The sequence below is a fragment of the Hyla sarda genome, chromosome 5, assembly GCF_029499605.1.
Source record: "Hyla sarda isolate aHylSar1 chromosome 5, aHylSar1.hap1, whole genome shotgun sequence".
Taxonomy (NCBI): Eukaryota; Metazoa; Chordata; class Amphibia; order Anura; family Hylidae; genus Hyla; species Hyla sarda.
In genome coordinates this window covers 264,490,628-264,507,358 of record NC_079193.1, presented here as the reverse complement: position 1 = coordinate 264,507,358, position 16,731 = coordinate 264,490,628, and the positions used below count along the sequence as shown (strand labels likewise).

The 16,731-nt window shown below is 42.4% G+C and overlaps 1 protein-coding gene across 2 annotated transcripts in view; it reads left to right on the top strand.

Moving 5' to 3' along the window:
- SMCHD1 (structural maintenance of chromosomes flexible hinge domain containing 1) overlaps positions 1 to 16,731 on the top strand; it is a 449,735-nt gene that overhangs the window by 117,018 nt on the left and 315,986 nt on the right. For both annotated transcript variants that reach the window (XM_056521656.1, XM_056521657.1), the window contains exons 12-14: positions 8,210 to 8,393; positions 14,483 to 14,680; positions 16,191 to 16,304. In XM_056521656.1, the coding sequence (XP_056377631.1) occupies positions 8,210 to 8,393; positions 14,483 to 14,680; positions 16,191 to 16,304 (496 nt within the window). The remainder of the gene's footprint in view (positions 1 to 8,209; positions 8,394 to 14,482; positions 14,681 to 16,190; positions 16,305 to 16,731) is intronic.

Below are 16,731 nucleotides of genomic sequence, written 5' to 3'. Positions count from 1 at the left end.
GAGTCTTTACCAAGATTCTGGCGCCTGTGGTAGCTCTGTTACTGTCAAGAGGGGTCCCAGTGATACACTACTTGGACGACCTTCTCGTCAAAGCCCCACCAGAGCCCAGGCCCTGGAGAATGTGAGCCTCACTCTTCAGACCTTATGTCGCTTCGGGTGGTTGGTCAACCGAGACAAGTCGGTTCTCTCCCCCACCCAGTCTCTGGTCTTCTTGGGGCTTCAGTTCGACTCTGCCTCAGCTCGGATTCGCCTTCCGCCGGACAAATGTCTGGCCCTCTTATCAGGAGTCCGCTCCCTCCTGACACCATCCCCGGTCTCCATCTGTACTTGCATGGAAGTCCTAGGTCGGATGGTGGCAGCCATGGAGGCCGTGCCCTTTAACCAGTTTCATTACCGTCCTCTTCAGCTGGCGATTCTTGCACGATGGGACAGGTCTCCTCTCTCTCTCAATCGCAGTATTCTTCTTCTGCTCCGGACTCTGCGGTCTCTGCGCTGGTGGCTCCGCTCCCCTCTTCTTCTTCAGGGGCGTTGGTTCCTCCCCCTCCACTGGCAGGTGGTCACGATGGACGCCAGCCTGTCGGGCTGGGGGTTGTTTTCAGGAATCAGACGGTTCAGGGCCTCTGGCCTCCCCAAGTAGCCCTTCTTTCCATAAACGTTCTGGAACTGAGTGCGATCTGTGTCTGAAGCATTGGGAGTCCCTGCTTCTGGGTCACCCTGTCCGTGTCCAGTCGGACAATGCCACGGCCGTGGCATACATCAATCGGCAGGGCGTCACTTGCAGCTCAGCGGCCATGTCCGAGGTGTCAAAGATCCTCCTCTGGGCGGAACGAGTGGTTCCAGCCATTTCGGCGGTTCACATTCCTGGAGTTCTCAATTGGGAAGCGAATTTCCTCAGTCGGTGCTCAGCCGACCCCGGAGAGTGGTCTCTTCTTCCGGAGGTGTTCGCGCAGGTCTGCGACCTCTGGGGGACCCCGGACTTGGATCTCTTTGCGTCTCGACACAACCAGAAAGTTCCGAAGTTTGTGTCAAAGACAAGGGACCCCCTGGCTCTAGCCGCAGATGCCTTAGTAATTCCGTGGTCGGGCTTTGTCCTGCCCTACCTGTTCCCTCCTCTCCCTCTCCTTCCCAGGTTTCTGAGGAAGCTCAAGGCGGAAGGAGTCCCCGCCATTCTGGTGGCTCCAGACTGGCCTCGAAGGGCATGGTACGCCGACGTGGTCTGGCTTCTGGACGACGTTCCGTTCCGCCTTCCTCTTCGTCCAGACCTACTGTCACAGGGTCCCCTTTGCCACCCCAACTTGCAGTCGCTGCATTTGACAGCGTGGCGGTTGAGACCGCGGTTCTAAGGACCCGCGGCTTCTCTTCCCAGGTAATTTGCACCATGCTTAGGGCTCGCAAGCCCTCCTCTGCGAAAATTTACCACCGTACCTGGCGGTCTTACTTTCGTTGGTGCGAAGCTCAATCTTTTTCTCCAGTTACCTTTTCCGTACCCAGTCTCCTTTCCTTTTTACAGTTGGGGTTTGAACTAGGGCTGGCTCTCAGTTCCCTTAAGAGTCAGGTTTGGGCCCTTTCTATTCTTTTTCAGCGTCCTCTGGCTTCCAATTCTCACGTCCGGACCTTTCTCCAAGGAGTGGCACATGCGGCCCCTCCTTACCGGTCCCCTTCTCCCCCTTGGGACTTGAACTTAGGTTTAGGCGCTCTCCAGGGCGCACCCTTTGAGCCCCTTAGGGAGATTCCCCTTCGCCTCCTTTCCTGGAAAATGGCTTTTCTTATAGTTATTACCTCCATTAGGAGAGTTTCTGAACTGGCAGCTCTCTCCTGCCGTTCCCCTTTCCTGATGATTCATCAGGACAAGGTTGTTTTCCGACCAGATCCGTCCTTCTTGCCTAAAGTCGTTTCGGCCTTTCATCTCAATGAGGACATCCTCTTTCCTCCTTTTGTCCCGCTCCTTCTCATCCCATGGAGCGTCTGCTTCACAAATTGGATGTGGTTCGAGCGGTTCAGACATATCTTTCCGTCACCTCTTCCTTTCGTCAGTGCGATTCTTTTTTCGTTCTTATGGAAGGCCGTCGGAAGGGACAGCCTGCTTCTAAGGCCTCCATTTCTCGGTGGATCCGATGTGCTATTTCGGAAGCTTACCGCTGCAAGGGGAGGACCCCACCTTTCAGGGTTCTGGCTCATTCCACCCGCTCTGTGAGAGCATCCTGGGCTCTCCGAAACAAGGCCTCGGCCTCGCAGATCTGTAAAACGGCCACTTGGTCGTCTTTACACACTTTTTCAAAATTTTATCAGGTTCATATCATGCCAGTCTGGGCCGTAAGGTGTTGCAGGCGGCGGCGGTACAGCCGACTGCCTCACCTTTCTTTTTCTCTGCTCACCCAAGGGACGGCTTTGGTACGTCCCAGTCTGTGTCCCCCCAATGGAGCCGATAAAGAAAAGGAGATTTTTTAGACGTACCGAAAAATCTTTCTCGAAAGATCCATTGGGGGACACAGCTCCCGCCCCTTTTTTCTGGGGTTCCTTTTCGTTATCTGTCCAAGGGAGTGTTCAGTTATTGTTTGTTTATTTGGGTTCTCGGACAATTCATGGTTTTTTCCTTTGACCTGTCGGTCTCCTCCTATTGCTCTGAGACTAAACTGAGTGCTTCAGGGGCCTGGAGGCGGGTATATCCTGCTGGGAGGAGCCGACTTTTTGGTTACCATAGTGTCAACCTCCTAGAGACAGCAGCATATACCCCAGAGTCTGTGTCCCCCAATGGATCCTTCGAAAAAGAGATTTTACGGAAGTCTAAAAAATCTCCTCCTTTTTTGCGTTTGTCAGAACCGCTGTAAAATCAGCCAACCCTGTGCAGATCACCAATTTAGGCCTCAAATGTACATGTGCGCTCTCACTCCTGAGCCTTGTTGTGTGCCCACAGAGCATTTTATGCCCACATATGGGTTATTTCCTTACTCAGGAGATATTGAGTTACAAATTTTGGTGGTCTTTTTTCCTTTTAGCGCTTGTGAAAATAAAAAGTATGGGGCAACACCAGCATGTTAGTGTAAATTTTTTTATTTTTTTTTATGCTAACAGGCTGGTGTAGCCCCCAACTTTTCCTTTTCATAAAGGTTAAAAGGAGAAAAAGCCCCCCAAAATATGTAGTGTAATTTCTCCCGAGTACGGAAATACCCCATATGTGGCGTGCGCCATGCGCATCTGAGGACAGAATTAGGAATTGCATAGGGGTGGACATAGGGGTATTCTACGCCAGTGATTCCCAAACAGGGTGCCTCCAGCTGTTACTAAACTCCCAGCATGCCTGGACAGTCAGTGGCTGTCCGGAAATGCTGGGAGTAGTTGTTTTGCAAAAGCTGGAGTCTCCCTTTTGGAAACAATGCCGTACAATAAGTTTTTCATTTTTATTGGGGGGCGGCGCAGTGTAAGGGGGTGTATATGTAGTGTTTTGTATATGTAGTGGACTTCGGCGCCGTTCCCCTTTGATTTCCCCGTTCTGCCCCACCTATTGTGGGTGGGCAGAACGGGGAAACTGAAAGTTAACCCCCCCCCCCGATCTGCTATTGGTCGTCGCTTCTAGACGACCAATAGCAGGGATCGGAGGGTGGCACCCCTGCCATCTCACTCCTATCCCTTCAGGGGGATTGTGGGTGTTTTGGACACCCCGATCCCCATTATTTTCCGGGTCACCGGAGACCCGTATCACCTGGAATAGCCGCAAATCGCCGGTGTGAATTCGACGGTTTAGCGAGGGTTCTCAGGACCCCCTGGGCATTTGCTCAGGGTGCCGGCTGTTACATATCAGCAGTCACCCCAGTCCCCGCCCGGCGTGCGGCCGGGACCGAAATTCCCACGGGCGTACAGGTACGCCCTCGGTCCTTAAGTTCCAGGAAGCAAGGGCGTACCTGTACGTCCTTTGTCTCCCAAGAGGTTAAACCGCATGATCAATGGCGTACACGTAAGAAAATGCCAAAATTGTGTATTTTTGGTCACTTTGAATACCCTTAAAAAAAAATTTGAAAAAGCTATCAGAAAGTCTCATCAAAACAAAAATTGTATCGATAAAAACTTCAGATCATGGTGCAAAAAAATGAGTCTTCATACATCCCTGCATATGGAAATTTTTTTTTTTTTTTTTTTTTTTTTTTTATAGGGGGTCAAAAGATGACAATTTTACAGATACTAATTTTGGTGCATGTAGCTATAATTTTTTTTTTTAAAGTAGTAAAATAAAATCTATATAAATTAGGTATACTTTTAACCGTATGGACCTACAGAATAAAGATAAGGTGTAATTTTTAACGAAAAGTGCACTGCATAGAATCGGAAGCCCCAAAAAGTTACAGAATGGTGTTTTTTCCACTTTTGCCCCACAATTCTTTTCTCTTCTGGTTTCGCCATAAACTTTGTGGTGAAATGATTGATATCATTAGAATATACAATTGGTAGCACAAAAAAAGCTCTCAAAAGTCTGTGCAAAATTCAAAGTGTTAAGATTTTTAGAAGGTGATGAGGAAAAAACGCAAAAGTGCAAAAATGGAAAAACTCCGTCGTTAAGGAGTTAAAAGCTGATGAAACGTATTTTCATGTAGTTTAGGTAGTGTATGGAACACCGAGCATTTAGGATGGGATGGCGGTAGATATTCTGTCTTTTTTTTCTGTGATAACAGATTGAGACCCCCTCCAGGAGTAACTTCTGCAGCTTGGTTTTTTTTATCACGTTGGTCAGATTATGTTTCAGTCTGCGGTAGGTTTTGTCATCATCTAGCATTTGCAGAATCAATAGCTCATACAGAGATGTGTCCAGAATTGCAACTTAGCTTCCTTTATCGGATTGCGGAATTGTAATAGATTTATTCTCAGATAATTCTCGGATGGCTTGTCTCTGTGATGCATTGAGATTATGATTGGTATTAGAGATATTGGAACTCAACTCAAGTCCTTTAGATCTCTTTCCACCCGCTGCTGAAAAATATCCATAGTTTTGAATCTGGAGTTAATGGGATAAGTCTGGATTGTTTGTGGAAAAACTTTTGTGTGTCACAAATAATATTTTCGCTTGATTTATTATCCTGTAAATTAATCAAAATTTGTGTAGCCATCTGTTCTTGAAAATTGCTGTGTAGGGACCTACTACTCTGCCCTCTCATATTTAGAGCAGGTGATCAGTGTCAACTGAATCAGAAGATGCTTGCTTAAGAAAAAATAATGGTGAGGAGACGTATGAACTTGGTATAGATCAAAATCGCAAGATGGCACAAAAGTTAAGACTCTAGCCAAGGCTTCCATTCGAGATTTGGTCAAGATCTTGGTTGATTAATAACAGAATGTTCAGTTATTTGTATTTCAGATAATGTTTCTTTGTTCTTTTGCATACTGTTTGTGTGCTTTCTGCCTGCACAATGTTTCCTGCGTCTCCTCTTGTTGGTGGCATTATGTCTGTATTCACACTTTGTGTTCTCGTTTTTATTTTATTTATTTTTTACTGTGATTAATATTTTTTCCCACTTTTGCCCTTGTAAGATGCTGTGGATGGTTTGTTCATTTTCACAGACAGCAGACCCATAATCCGTGGCCTCGTTCTCAGAAGAGCTAAAGCTCACATTCTTTTTATTATGAGATGTTGTGCTGTGCATCTTATGTTGGTTTTTAAGTATTGATTTTGGTCTCAGATGTATATTTCTCTGCCAATCATAGACTGAGTTAGGGGTGTTGTCTTTCAAGTCCCTGTTAAATATTGTTTTCAATTAATATGCAACTTACCTATGGGTGAGTTTGTCAGGGCCCAGAGAGCTTGTACTGACGAGGTCACATATGACAAGACATGCAGGGATATCAAAACACGTCTTTATAATAGAGGCTATGATGCTCATACTGTAGCTAGAGCTGATGGGATAGTTAGATCTAAACCTCCAGGATATTACTTACAGAACAGAGAAAGTATCAATTTACATCAAAATAGTAATAATCCTACCTTCGCTACTCCATTTTTCCGAACAATTTGATAACATTAAAAACATTAACAAACTTCTTCCATTATTGCAAAATGACGACATTTATGTCACAAATTTATAGATCAAGGCATCAGAATTATTCCACCTAAAGCCAGTTCGTTACAAAGCCAGTTTTCTCCTAGTGACTTTTATATAGAAAATCACACAGAAACCTGGCTTTCAAGTAAAGGTAAGTGTGGGCACACATGTTGCGGAACATGCAAATATATGTCCAATACTTCCACTTTCTTGTCGGCCAGTACTGGTTGGCAATACAATCCAAAGGGTTTCATCAATTGTCAAACATCTCATGTTAGGTACACTATTATATGTGACTGGTATAATCTCCAGGACATCAGCTGTACGACTGGGAAGTTGAAAGCCAGGCTGCAGGAACATTTACATATACCTGACATGAACAGAATAAATAGATCTATGTCTGGTTTTACCAAGCATGTAGTTGAAGCGCATTTAGGCATCATACCTAAAATTAGAACTATCGGCATTGAAAGGGTGCGTCCACCTCGCAGAGGAGGTGATTGGAACAAAGCAATGTTCAGACGGGAGGTATATTGGATATTGTGTATTAGAAACATGCTTCCTGTCTGGTCTTAGCTATAGGAATGATTTGTCTTATATTTATTGATATACATGAGACAGCCAGTTCCCTTAATCACCTATGTCTGAAGTTTGTTTTTCATGCAAGAAATGTTGTAACATTACCTTTGAACTTTTTGAACCAGCTGTGTTGTATTAGCTATGTTCTGAGGCTTATGGGCGTATACTAGGGATCGACCGATATCGTTTTTTTAGGGCCGATACCAATACCGATAATCGGTGCAGGTTAGGGCCGATAGCCGATAACTTATACCGAAATATCGGTATAAGTTATCGGCTATTTAACCCCCTGCGACACCGCTGCAGATCATTGATTTAAAGCGGGCGCTTTAAATCAATGATCTGCAGTGGCTTTTGCGGGGCCATAGGCCGCCGCCGCCACCACCCGCTTCTCTCCCCTACCTGCCAGGGTGCTCCGGGCCATCCATCCATCGTTCCTGTAGTGTCCGGGGGCATTCCGGGTGGAGGGTGGTCCGGTCCGGGCTGTCCTTCTTCTCCGGCGGGCCTCTTCTCCACTCCGGGCAGGCTCCGGCCTAGTACGCTGCATAGACGTCGCTGCGCAGTGACGCCCGTGCGCAGCGACGCACCTGACGTCACGGCGTAGCGGCGTCTATGCAGCATACTAGGCCGGAGCCTGCCCGGAGTGGAGAAGAGGCCCGCCAGAGAAGGACAGCCCGGACCGGACCACCCTCCACACGGAACGCCCCTGGACACTACATGAAGGAAGGATGGCCTGGACCACCCCCATTACGGGTAAGTTTAATTTTTTTATTCACTCGGAGGGTGGGGGAGGGGCCCGACCGGTATAGCGGTATGGGAAAAAATCCATACCGGTTTACCGCCTAGCATCACGGTGGGGGGTGCGACGCGGTGCGGCGGGTCGAGGGGGTGGCGGTCGCGGTGCTGTGGGGGCGGTGCGGGGGGCGGGGCATTATCGGCTTATCGGCAAGATAATTGCCGATACCGATAATGCCCAAAATCGTGATTATCGGCCGATAATATCGGCCATACCAATAATCGGTCGATCCCTAGCGTATACCCAGCCTTAATACCACGTGATAAAAAGGATACTTAAATGTGAAGTTATATCTTACAGAATTGCCATGACTAAGACTTGTTAAAAAGTCGAAACGTGTTGGCATTTCATTTGTGTGTTTTTACTTTTCATTTTTGTATTTTGATCCGTCTATGTATCTTTAACTTTTTCATTTGTTTTGGATTTTATACCTGGGAGCCGAAAGCACCTGTTTTTTTTTCACTGTGAACCTAAACAGGTGATACCTTTTCTTCTCCCCGGACAACCCTTTTAAAAAGCAAAAAGATTTGAATATTATGTACGTGACCACACAGTGGTAAATAAAATGTGATCAACAACTTTTGACATGTCTGAGCAACGTGTGAGAAGGGGTTTTTGATGACTGTAACATCGTTTTCTTATGTAGTAAGTGTAGCCATTCTGTTACCTATTATCATTTACAGAATTTTACCATCCCTTATGACAATAACATAAAACCAATTTGATACCCAGCAAAGGGGAAACATTTATTTAATATTTTAGAATAGCTGCTGTTTGTTTATTTTTGTGTGTGTCCTTTTCATTTTAGGTTTGACTGGTGTGCATTGCCAAAGAAGAGAGGACTTGTGCCTATTGAGTGTTATAACAGGATCTCTGGAATTTTATTTACCAATGACAAGTTTGAAGTCAGCACAAATAAATTGACTTTCTTAGATCTGGGGTTAAAATTACAGGACAAAAACACAATCTTTACAAGAGTGACAAATGGACAGGTAAAGGCTGTATTAATAATTTCTTTCTTCCTGTACCATTTCTGATTTAGGGACTGTACAGCAGCTTAAAGATACTTCACTTGCAACCATATGGTATCCTTGTACCTGGATATGTTCCTTAGTAAATCATCCTGCCTGATACGCATGGCTCCTGTGCCCCCTGTTGTCTTCTCTAGCTGCTTGATATTCTTTGCTATCCTTTCCTCCCCTTGCCTACATCTTCTTCTAGCAATCCTTGCAGCTCTGTCTTGCCAGCTAGCTCACTCTGAGTGTAGACCCCACCCTCATGCCCTGTGCAGCAGAAAGAGGTTCAGTGTCTGACCACAGCTGTACATACCATCTAGTTCTCAGCACTAACGAGTGCATGACTCATCAGTGCAGGGCAGAAATCACATGGTCTGTGTCTGTCAGGAGGGTGGGGGCTTCCTTCTTTATATAAAAATTTCCTCAAATTTTCTGACTTTGACAAATTATTTTCCACTCTCCTATTGGTGGAACACACGGAGCAAACCAATTTCTTAATATAACAATTCTAGCTAAGCCAATTACTTTGAGTATAGTCTCTTCTATTCCTTTAAATTTAACATTTAATCCTAAAATTGCACTCCTTCCATTATATTGCAATTTAACCTGAAAGTCTGCCTCAATTTTTTTGTATACCGTTCTCCAGAATTCTTAAACTCTTTCACATCCCCATACCTTGTGCAATAAATCTGAATTTTCTCGCTTACATTTTGGGCATACAGAATCGTGTCTAATACCCATCTTGTATAATAAAGTTGGTGTAATAATATATATGATGTAACATTTTAAAATGAGAAATATGATGATTCATATTGACTGATACTCCCGAATATTAAACGTGTATCATTTTCTATTCTTCCTCTGATCTCCCAAAAGTCCTCACTCCATTTGATTTTATACTTCTAAATTAGTGTAATAGTCTGTGCTATAAAGAATTTATAGATTTTACCCGTTAAGTTTTTTTTCTCTACCCTACCTTGTGTATTTGTAATAACCTCTAATAACCTCTATAAATATAAATAGAATTTTTACATTATCAATTCATTCCTTAATTCTTTCATCTAATGGTAACAGACATCATTTTTGCCAATTTATTTAAAAACCCGACATATGTCCAAATTCTTCTACCTCCCTTACCACCACCACCGGGACATTTTTTCTCGGATCTCTAATAAATAATACCACGTCATCCGCGTAGAGAAGAATTTTTTCTTTGTCTCCTTTTAACCCAAAGCCCAAAAAGAGACTGGTGTCCCTAATCCTCACCGCCAAAGGCTTGACAAACCGAGTAAAAAGCATAGGGGATAGGGGACACCCCTGTCTAGTTCCCCTTCTAAAATTTTAACTCTCCGATAACTCCCCATTAATTTTTACCCGAGCCCTTGGAGCGCTATATATGGTTTTGATACCACTAATAAGATTTTCCTCCAAATTAAAGGCTTCCATTACCTTAAACATGAAGACCCATTCCACCCTGTCAAATGCCTTATTGGCATCTAGTGACAGGATGGAACAAGCAACCCCTCCTCCCATCTGAATGTTCCAATATAATCTCTGAACATTTCCGAACATACACCTCCCTGGCACAAAACCCTTTTGTTCCACCCATAGTCTTATTGCTAAAATTTTTGAAAAATATTGCTGTCAGAATTTAACAACGAAATTGGACGAAATGCATCCATGTATTTACTCTCCTTCCCCTTTTCAGGTATTAGGCTGAATTCACACCTTGTTTTCAGCCTATGTTGGCCTGATCCGGCTGGGGAGGGGAAAACCGAGCACTCCCTTACCCTAGCCGGACCGGCGCTGAAATCCATTTACTTTAATGAGCCGACCGGAGTCAAAAGGGGAGTATACTACGGTTTTAGGTCCGGTCACTAAACCGGATACGGGTCAAAAATGACCCGACCGGAGTCAACCTTTGACTCCGTCCGGCTCATTAAAGTAAATGGATTTCAGCGCCGGTCCAGCTGGGGTACAGGAGCATCCGTTTTTCTCCTCCCCAGCCTGATCCGGCAACCATACAGTGAAAACGAGGTATGAATGCTGCCTTAATATAATTATGGCATCTAACATATTATGGCATCTAACATTGAGGGAGATAATCTCCTTTTCAATAAGGTTTCATAAAATACCTCCAAAAGGTAGGATAATAGTGGGTCCGAAAATTTTCTATATACTTCAAAAACCAACCTATCTGATCCTGGGGCAGAATTTCCCGTCATACTCCTTAGAGCCGCCTGCAAGTCAGACAAATTCAAGTCAGCTTTCAAACTCCTTCTTTCCTCCTCTTCTTTCTTGGGAAGCCTAACTTTGCTAAGTACTCTACTATAGGGATCGACCGATTATCGGTTTGGCCGATATTATCTTTTGAACAGTGAACTTGCAGTTTTATAGGGCTGGATAGCATCTTTTGTCATGTGGTAATAACTCAATTATGAATTATGGTCATAAAAATTAATTATGAAAAATAAAAAATTATGAAAATTATAAAAATATCAAAATTATGACCTGGTGAATTGTAGACTAAGCTAATCAATACAATTCACATCTGAGTCCGACTATTTCCTCATATATCAACAATTTATTTTCATGACGGGATGACATCAACGCTTAATACGTAGTTTTGCAATATACAATAATACACAGGTATAAAGTTTGCAGATTTATTGGTTATAAGATTATAAACATAAATGAGTAATAAACACAATGGTGTATGCAAATGAATATCAATTAGATATTAGTATACAGTACAAGATTGTTAATTGACTACATATAGTAGAACAATACATGTGAGTAGTTAGTAACTTGTTACAATAAACAAAAGCTACCAGGTTAGAATATCATATAAGAAAAAGGTTACATATGACTCTATTCAAAGGAACCTCATGATATTAAGGTGGGCAATATCTAATCATTAGACATCAATATGGAATGCTAAATCCACTCCCCGCCCCCTTGTAACCACTACAAATCACATGACTCCATGAATGGGGAAATCCTCTATGGATGTAAATATGGAAGAAATATGATATACTCTTCATGGCTTCCATCTTGTGGACCTCTTTCAGTGGAAGACCTCTTTGTCTGTCCTTTTCAGCCTATAGTCTACAGTTTAGACTTTAGTATCAGCTTTCAGTGTTCAGTTTCAGTTCCTAACATCTAGTTTATCAGACTTTTTAATTAGACACATCCTCCTAAATTGGAATTCCCCAATGAATGTAGGTTGGGCTTGTACATATGGTAATGATTATGACATCACTGTACTACCCAGAATGCATTGAGCATATCACCCATAATGCCTTTCCTGTGGTGTAATGTCACCTACCCATCCCCTAAGGGTTGCTATTGCATAAGCAATTAGCATCATTACCATTAAGGGTTAACTTGTCAATAATATGAAATATGGAGCACTAGATTATCAAACAGGGATTACTTTTGACATCTAGAAGTAATCAAAACCTGGATTCTCATAGACATAGAGTCTCCAATTAGACATCCTGATTTATTGGAAAGATAAGAAATACAATGGATGATTCTCCAACACAGATGTGTGAATGTTTATGTCCAGTCAAATGGGTAATTAACTTTTAAACAGAATAACATTCACAATGTCTTAGGAATATTCCACTAGTCGTTATCTCACCCCCCTTTACTTGGGTGAATTTTAGTAGTGATGTCTAGAGAGTGTAACCAGACCCCTTATCAGTCCCTTATCTCAAACACCATAAATAAGCTAAGTAGACATCTAAGTATTCTACTCCCAGACTGGCATTTGAATAGGAGAACTTAGCATTATTGTGGTCTTCTTTAGAAGATACACACTATGGCCGACATCATGCTTTTATGCTATGAAACATATTAAAACATAGTGATTCATTTTTTTGGATGTCCAAAATGCATGACACTTTAAAGATGCACTGAACCTAAAAATGAATGAACAAAAGAAAATCTTGCCTACTGTGTTTGTAAATTATTTTTTTACTGCCCCTGTGTGTGTGTGTGTTTGTGTATGTATGTGTATATATTGTGACAGTGTGGCAAGCAAAGGGAGTATTTCCCTAGCTAACCCTTGAGAAACCTCCACCTGTGGCCTAATTAATAAGGTAACAGAAAGGGGAGGTGTGTTTAAAAGGAAGTCAGACAGAATAGTTGATGCTCTCCCCAGAAGACAGCAAGGTGGCTGCAGGGGGGGAGGCAGGGGTCCTGGTGAGGAACACACAGCCCGAACTTTGAGTGGCCTCAAGAATGATGTGAACAAGACACACAGCAAGAGGTTGCAAACTCTGTGTGTGGACAGTGAGTAGATGGTTGCAGGAGCCATAAGTTTAACTTGCCGGGAAAAGCCCACCAGTTGATGGTCAGGGCTCGCTGATATGTTTAGTTAGTGACTACACGGTCTAGGGTTTCTTTTCCTGTGTTATGTTTTTATTTATACTGCAACCTGCCTAATAAAGCTGGCAAGGAGTCATGACTTGCATAAAGTACTGTTGTTTGCCTGCTGATTGAAGTGGAAACGTGGCCTGTGGCGGTGTCAAGGACGAACCTTAGAGCTATCGCCGGGGAGAAAGCCATATATATATATATATATATATATATATATATATATATATATATATATATATATATATATATATATATATATATATATTTTCTATCGCCCGACGCACGGGACTAGCAGTTTGGGGCGCTGGGCAGGTGAATTTGTCCGGCCCCCCCCCCCTCTGCTTCCTCCTGTCCCGCTCTGTCATTGATAGATCCTGGCTGGACCAGGCTCTATCAATGGATCACTGAGCACACAGATTAATAGAGATCAATAGAACTCTATTCATCTGTCTGAGGAATCTAATGATTCCTCATAAGTCTAATACAGTGTAAAAAAATAAATAAATAAAATAAAATAAAGTTTTAATAAAAGTTTGAAAGACACACATTAACCTAGTGGTCTTCAAACTGTGCCCCTCCAGATGTTACAAAACTACAATTCCCAGCATGCCAGGACAGCCGTTGGCTGTCCGGGCATGCTGGGTGTTGTAGTTTTGCAACATCTGGAGGGCCACAGTTTGAAGACCGCTGCATTAACCCCTTCCATGTTAAAAGTTCAAATCACCCCCTTTTCCTATATAAAAACATGCAAACATAATAAAAATAAACATATTTGGTATCGCTTCGTGCGTAATTGTACAACCTATGAAAATATAACATTATGTATCCCGTACGGTAAATGTAAAAAAAAACCAAAACACAAATTTGCAATTTTTATAATATCCCAGAAAAAAAAAGTTAAAAAGCGATTAAAAAGTCAGATCAATACCAAAATGGTACAGATACAAAAAACAGATTATGGCACAAAAAAATGAGCCCTCATACAGCCTGGTATGCGGAAAAAAAATAAAGCTACAGGGGTTAAAAAATGGCAATTAAATTTTTTTTGAAAAAGTCCAGAATTAGTAAAACATGATGTAAACGATACAAATCTGGTATTGCTGTAATCAGGCGGCCTAAAGTATAAAACTAACATGTTACCTCAACCACAAGGTAAATGGCATAGATAAGAAAACCACCAAATCTGCTAAATTATATTTTACTATTTCAATTTCACGTCCCTTAAAATATATATATATATATATATATATATATATATATATATATATATATATATATATATATATATATATATAAAATCTTTTTTTTTTTTTTTGGTTCGAAGAATATGTTAATGAAAAATTAAAAGGTGTCATTATAGTAGGTAGTTATGGCTATCCTAGGGCGAGGAGAAAATAATGAGAGCGTAAAAGCGAAAATTGGCCCAGACAAGTGGATCGTCATGAGGGACAAGTAGATTTTGCTCCATTTTAGTCCCGTGGACAAGTAGTTTTTTTTATAAAATTTCCACACCCCTGTATATGTATATATATTTTTTATATTGGTCTCTACTATCATTTATTAGCCTTTGTTTTAAATACAAAGAATATACAATTATAAACTGTAAAACTTATTTTCTTTGAGAAGAGCGTCATTGAATAAACCAGATAAGCTTTAAAAAAAAAATTTTCTTTTGACAGGACCAAAGAGTAAAAATTGACAGAGAATTTACAATGTGGTTAAAAGAATGCCATGAAAAATATGACAAACAAATCAAGTTTTCTGGTTTTAAAGGCATAATAACCCGACGGGATATTGCATCAAAACGTATGCAAACTCCTTGGGCAACCTATACATCCATTGAGTGGGATGGAAAGACTTATAAAGCTGGACAACTGGTAAGATGTATTATGGTTTTTGAGTATGTATTCTGACAACCATTGCCTCATTGTGATTGTGAGTTATTGATGAATGCAGTCAAATATAGTAACTATTTAAATATGATATTTATCCATAACAAGTGCATATTTTGAAAGAAAACTATTTGATTACAGGCATGTATGAGTAATGTTCTGTTCCAGAAACACTAAAAATGGGTCATACCAGGCACAGCTGCTACCAAATGTACGAAGCTCTACCTGATAAGTGGTCCATCAAATGCTGCAGGTCCTTCAGTTCTAAGGAGATTTCATCAATATAAACCTGCTGGAAAACCAATTTTCGTACCATATTTTTGTTATAAATATATATGCAAGTTGGCACAGAACTGGTGAATAAGAGAATATGGACTGGCTAACCCTGGGCTTTTGGCATGCTGGGGAATGCCCCCTTAGTTCAGTGCTTGGCAGTGGTCAGAAGCCCCATATAGATTGAATGAAGCACTCATTTGGGGGAACATTTCACATTAATTCTTGTGATTTGTAGGGGTTCCAGTGCACAATATAAACTCCACTGAACAGCTAGTTATCCTCTGTCCTATGGATAGGGGATAACTTTTGATTGGAATAACCTCCTTTTAAAGGGGTACTCCGATGAAAAACAATATTTTTTATTTAAATGAACTGGTGCCAGAATGTTAAAAGATTTTCTATGCAAAAAATTGTAACCCTTGCAGTACTCATCAGCTGCTGTATGCTCCACAGGAAGTTCTTTTCTTTTTCAATTTATTTTCTGTCTGACCACAGTGCTCCCTGCTGACACCTCTGTCCATGTCATGAACTGTCCAGAGCAGGATAGCTTTGCTATGGGGATTTGCTCCTGCACTTGACAGTTCCTGAGACAGACAGCTGTCAGCAGAGAGCACTATGGTCAGACAGAAAATAAATTTAAAAAGAAAAGAACTTCCTGTGGAGCAGACAGCAGTTAAGTGCTGGAAGGGTAAATTTTTTTTTTTAAATAGAACTAATTTACAAATCTGTTTAACGTTCGGTCACCAAGTTTTTCACTGGAGTACCCTAGTGTCTGATCGCGGGGGGTCTGACCATTGGGACCTCCCGTGATCTCCTGCAATCCCTTGCAGGAGGCGTGCCGGCCGCAGCGCGATGTCGTGGCCGACACGCCTCCTCCATGTATCTCCATGGGAGAGGCGGGAAGGCAGCGTTTGTGCTGCCCCACCTCTCCCATAGAACTGTATGGGGAGGGGGTGTACTTTTGACCTCAGGGAGGTGGACACTACACGCATTAGCTGCTCACATAGAGTGGCAATGCGGGGTCCCGTTTGAGAGATCGCGGGGGGTACCAGAGGTCGGACAAGCCACCCCCCCCAACCGCGATCAGACACCTATCCCTTATGCTGTGGATAAGGGACAAGTTGTACTTTGCTGCAGATGTCCTTTAATTTATTTTGTTAATTGTATTTTACCATCTTGGGGAATGCCACCAATTATTAATTTTTTTTTTTGGTAACAGGTAAAGACCATAAAAACTGCGCCTCTAATATATGGAAGTATAATTAAGTTTCTACTTTATGGAGATCATGATGGTGATGTTTATGCTACAGGAGGAGAAGTCCAGATTGCTTTGGTATGTATTGTATGGTATGTAAAGGGGTATTTGCAAGATAGCCTTCATAATTTTTTATATTAAATACTTTAAAATATATCCTTGTTATACATTGTTACTGCAATTGTAAATTATACATCCCTCTAGAAAAAGCTTCTATAAACCCTTAACGACGCAGGACGTATATTTACGTCCTGCGCCGGCTCCCGCGACCCCGCATCACATCACATCGCGTCGGTCCCGGCGCTCATCAACGGCCTGGACCCGTGGCTAATACCACACATCGCCGATCGCGGCAATGTGCGGTATTAACCCTTTAGAAGCGGCGGTCAAAGCTGATCAGGCAGGAGCAGTCAAGCGCCGATAACACTGATCACAGGCGTGTCAATACACGCCAGTGATCAGCATAGGAGATCAGTGTGTGCAGTGTTATAGGTCCCTATGGGAC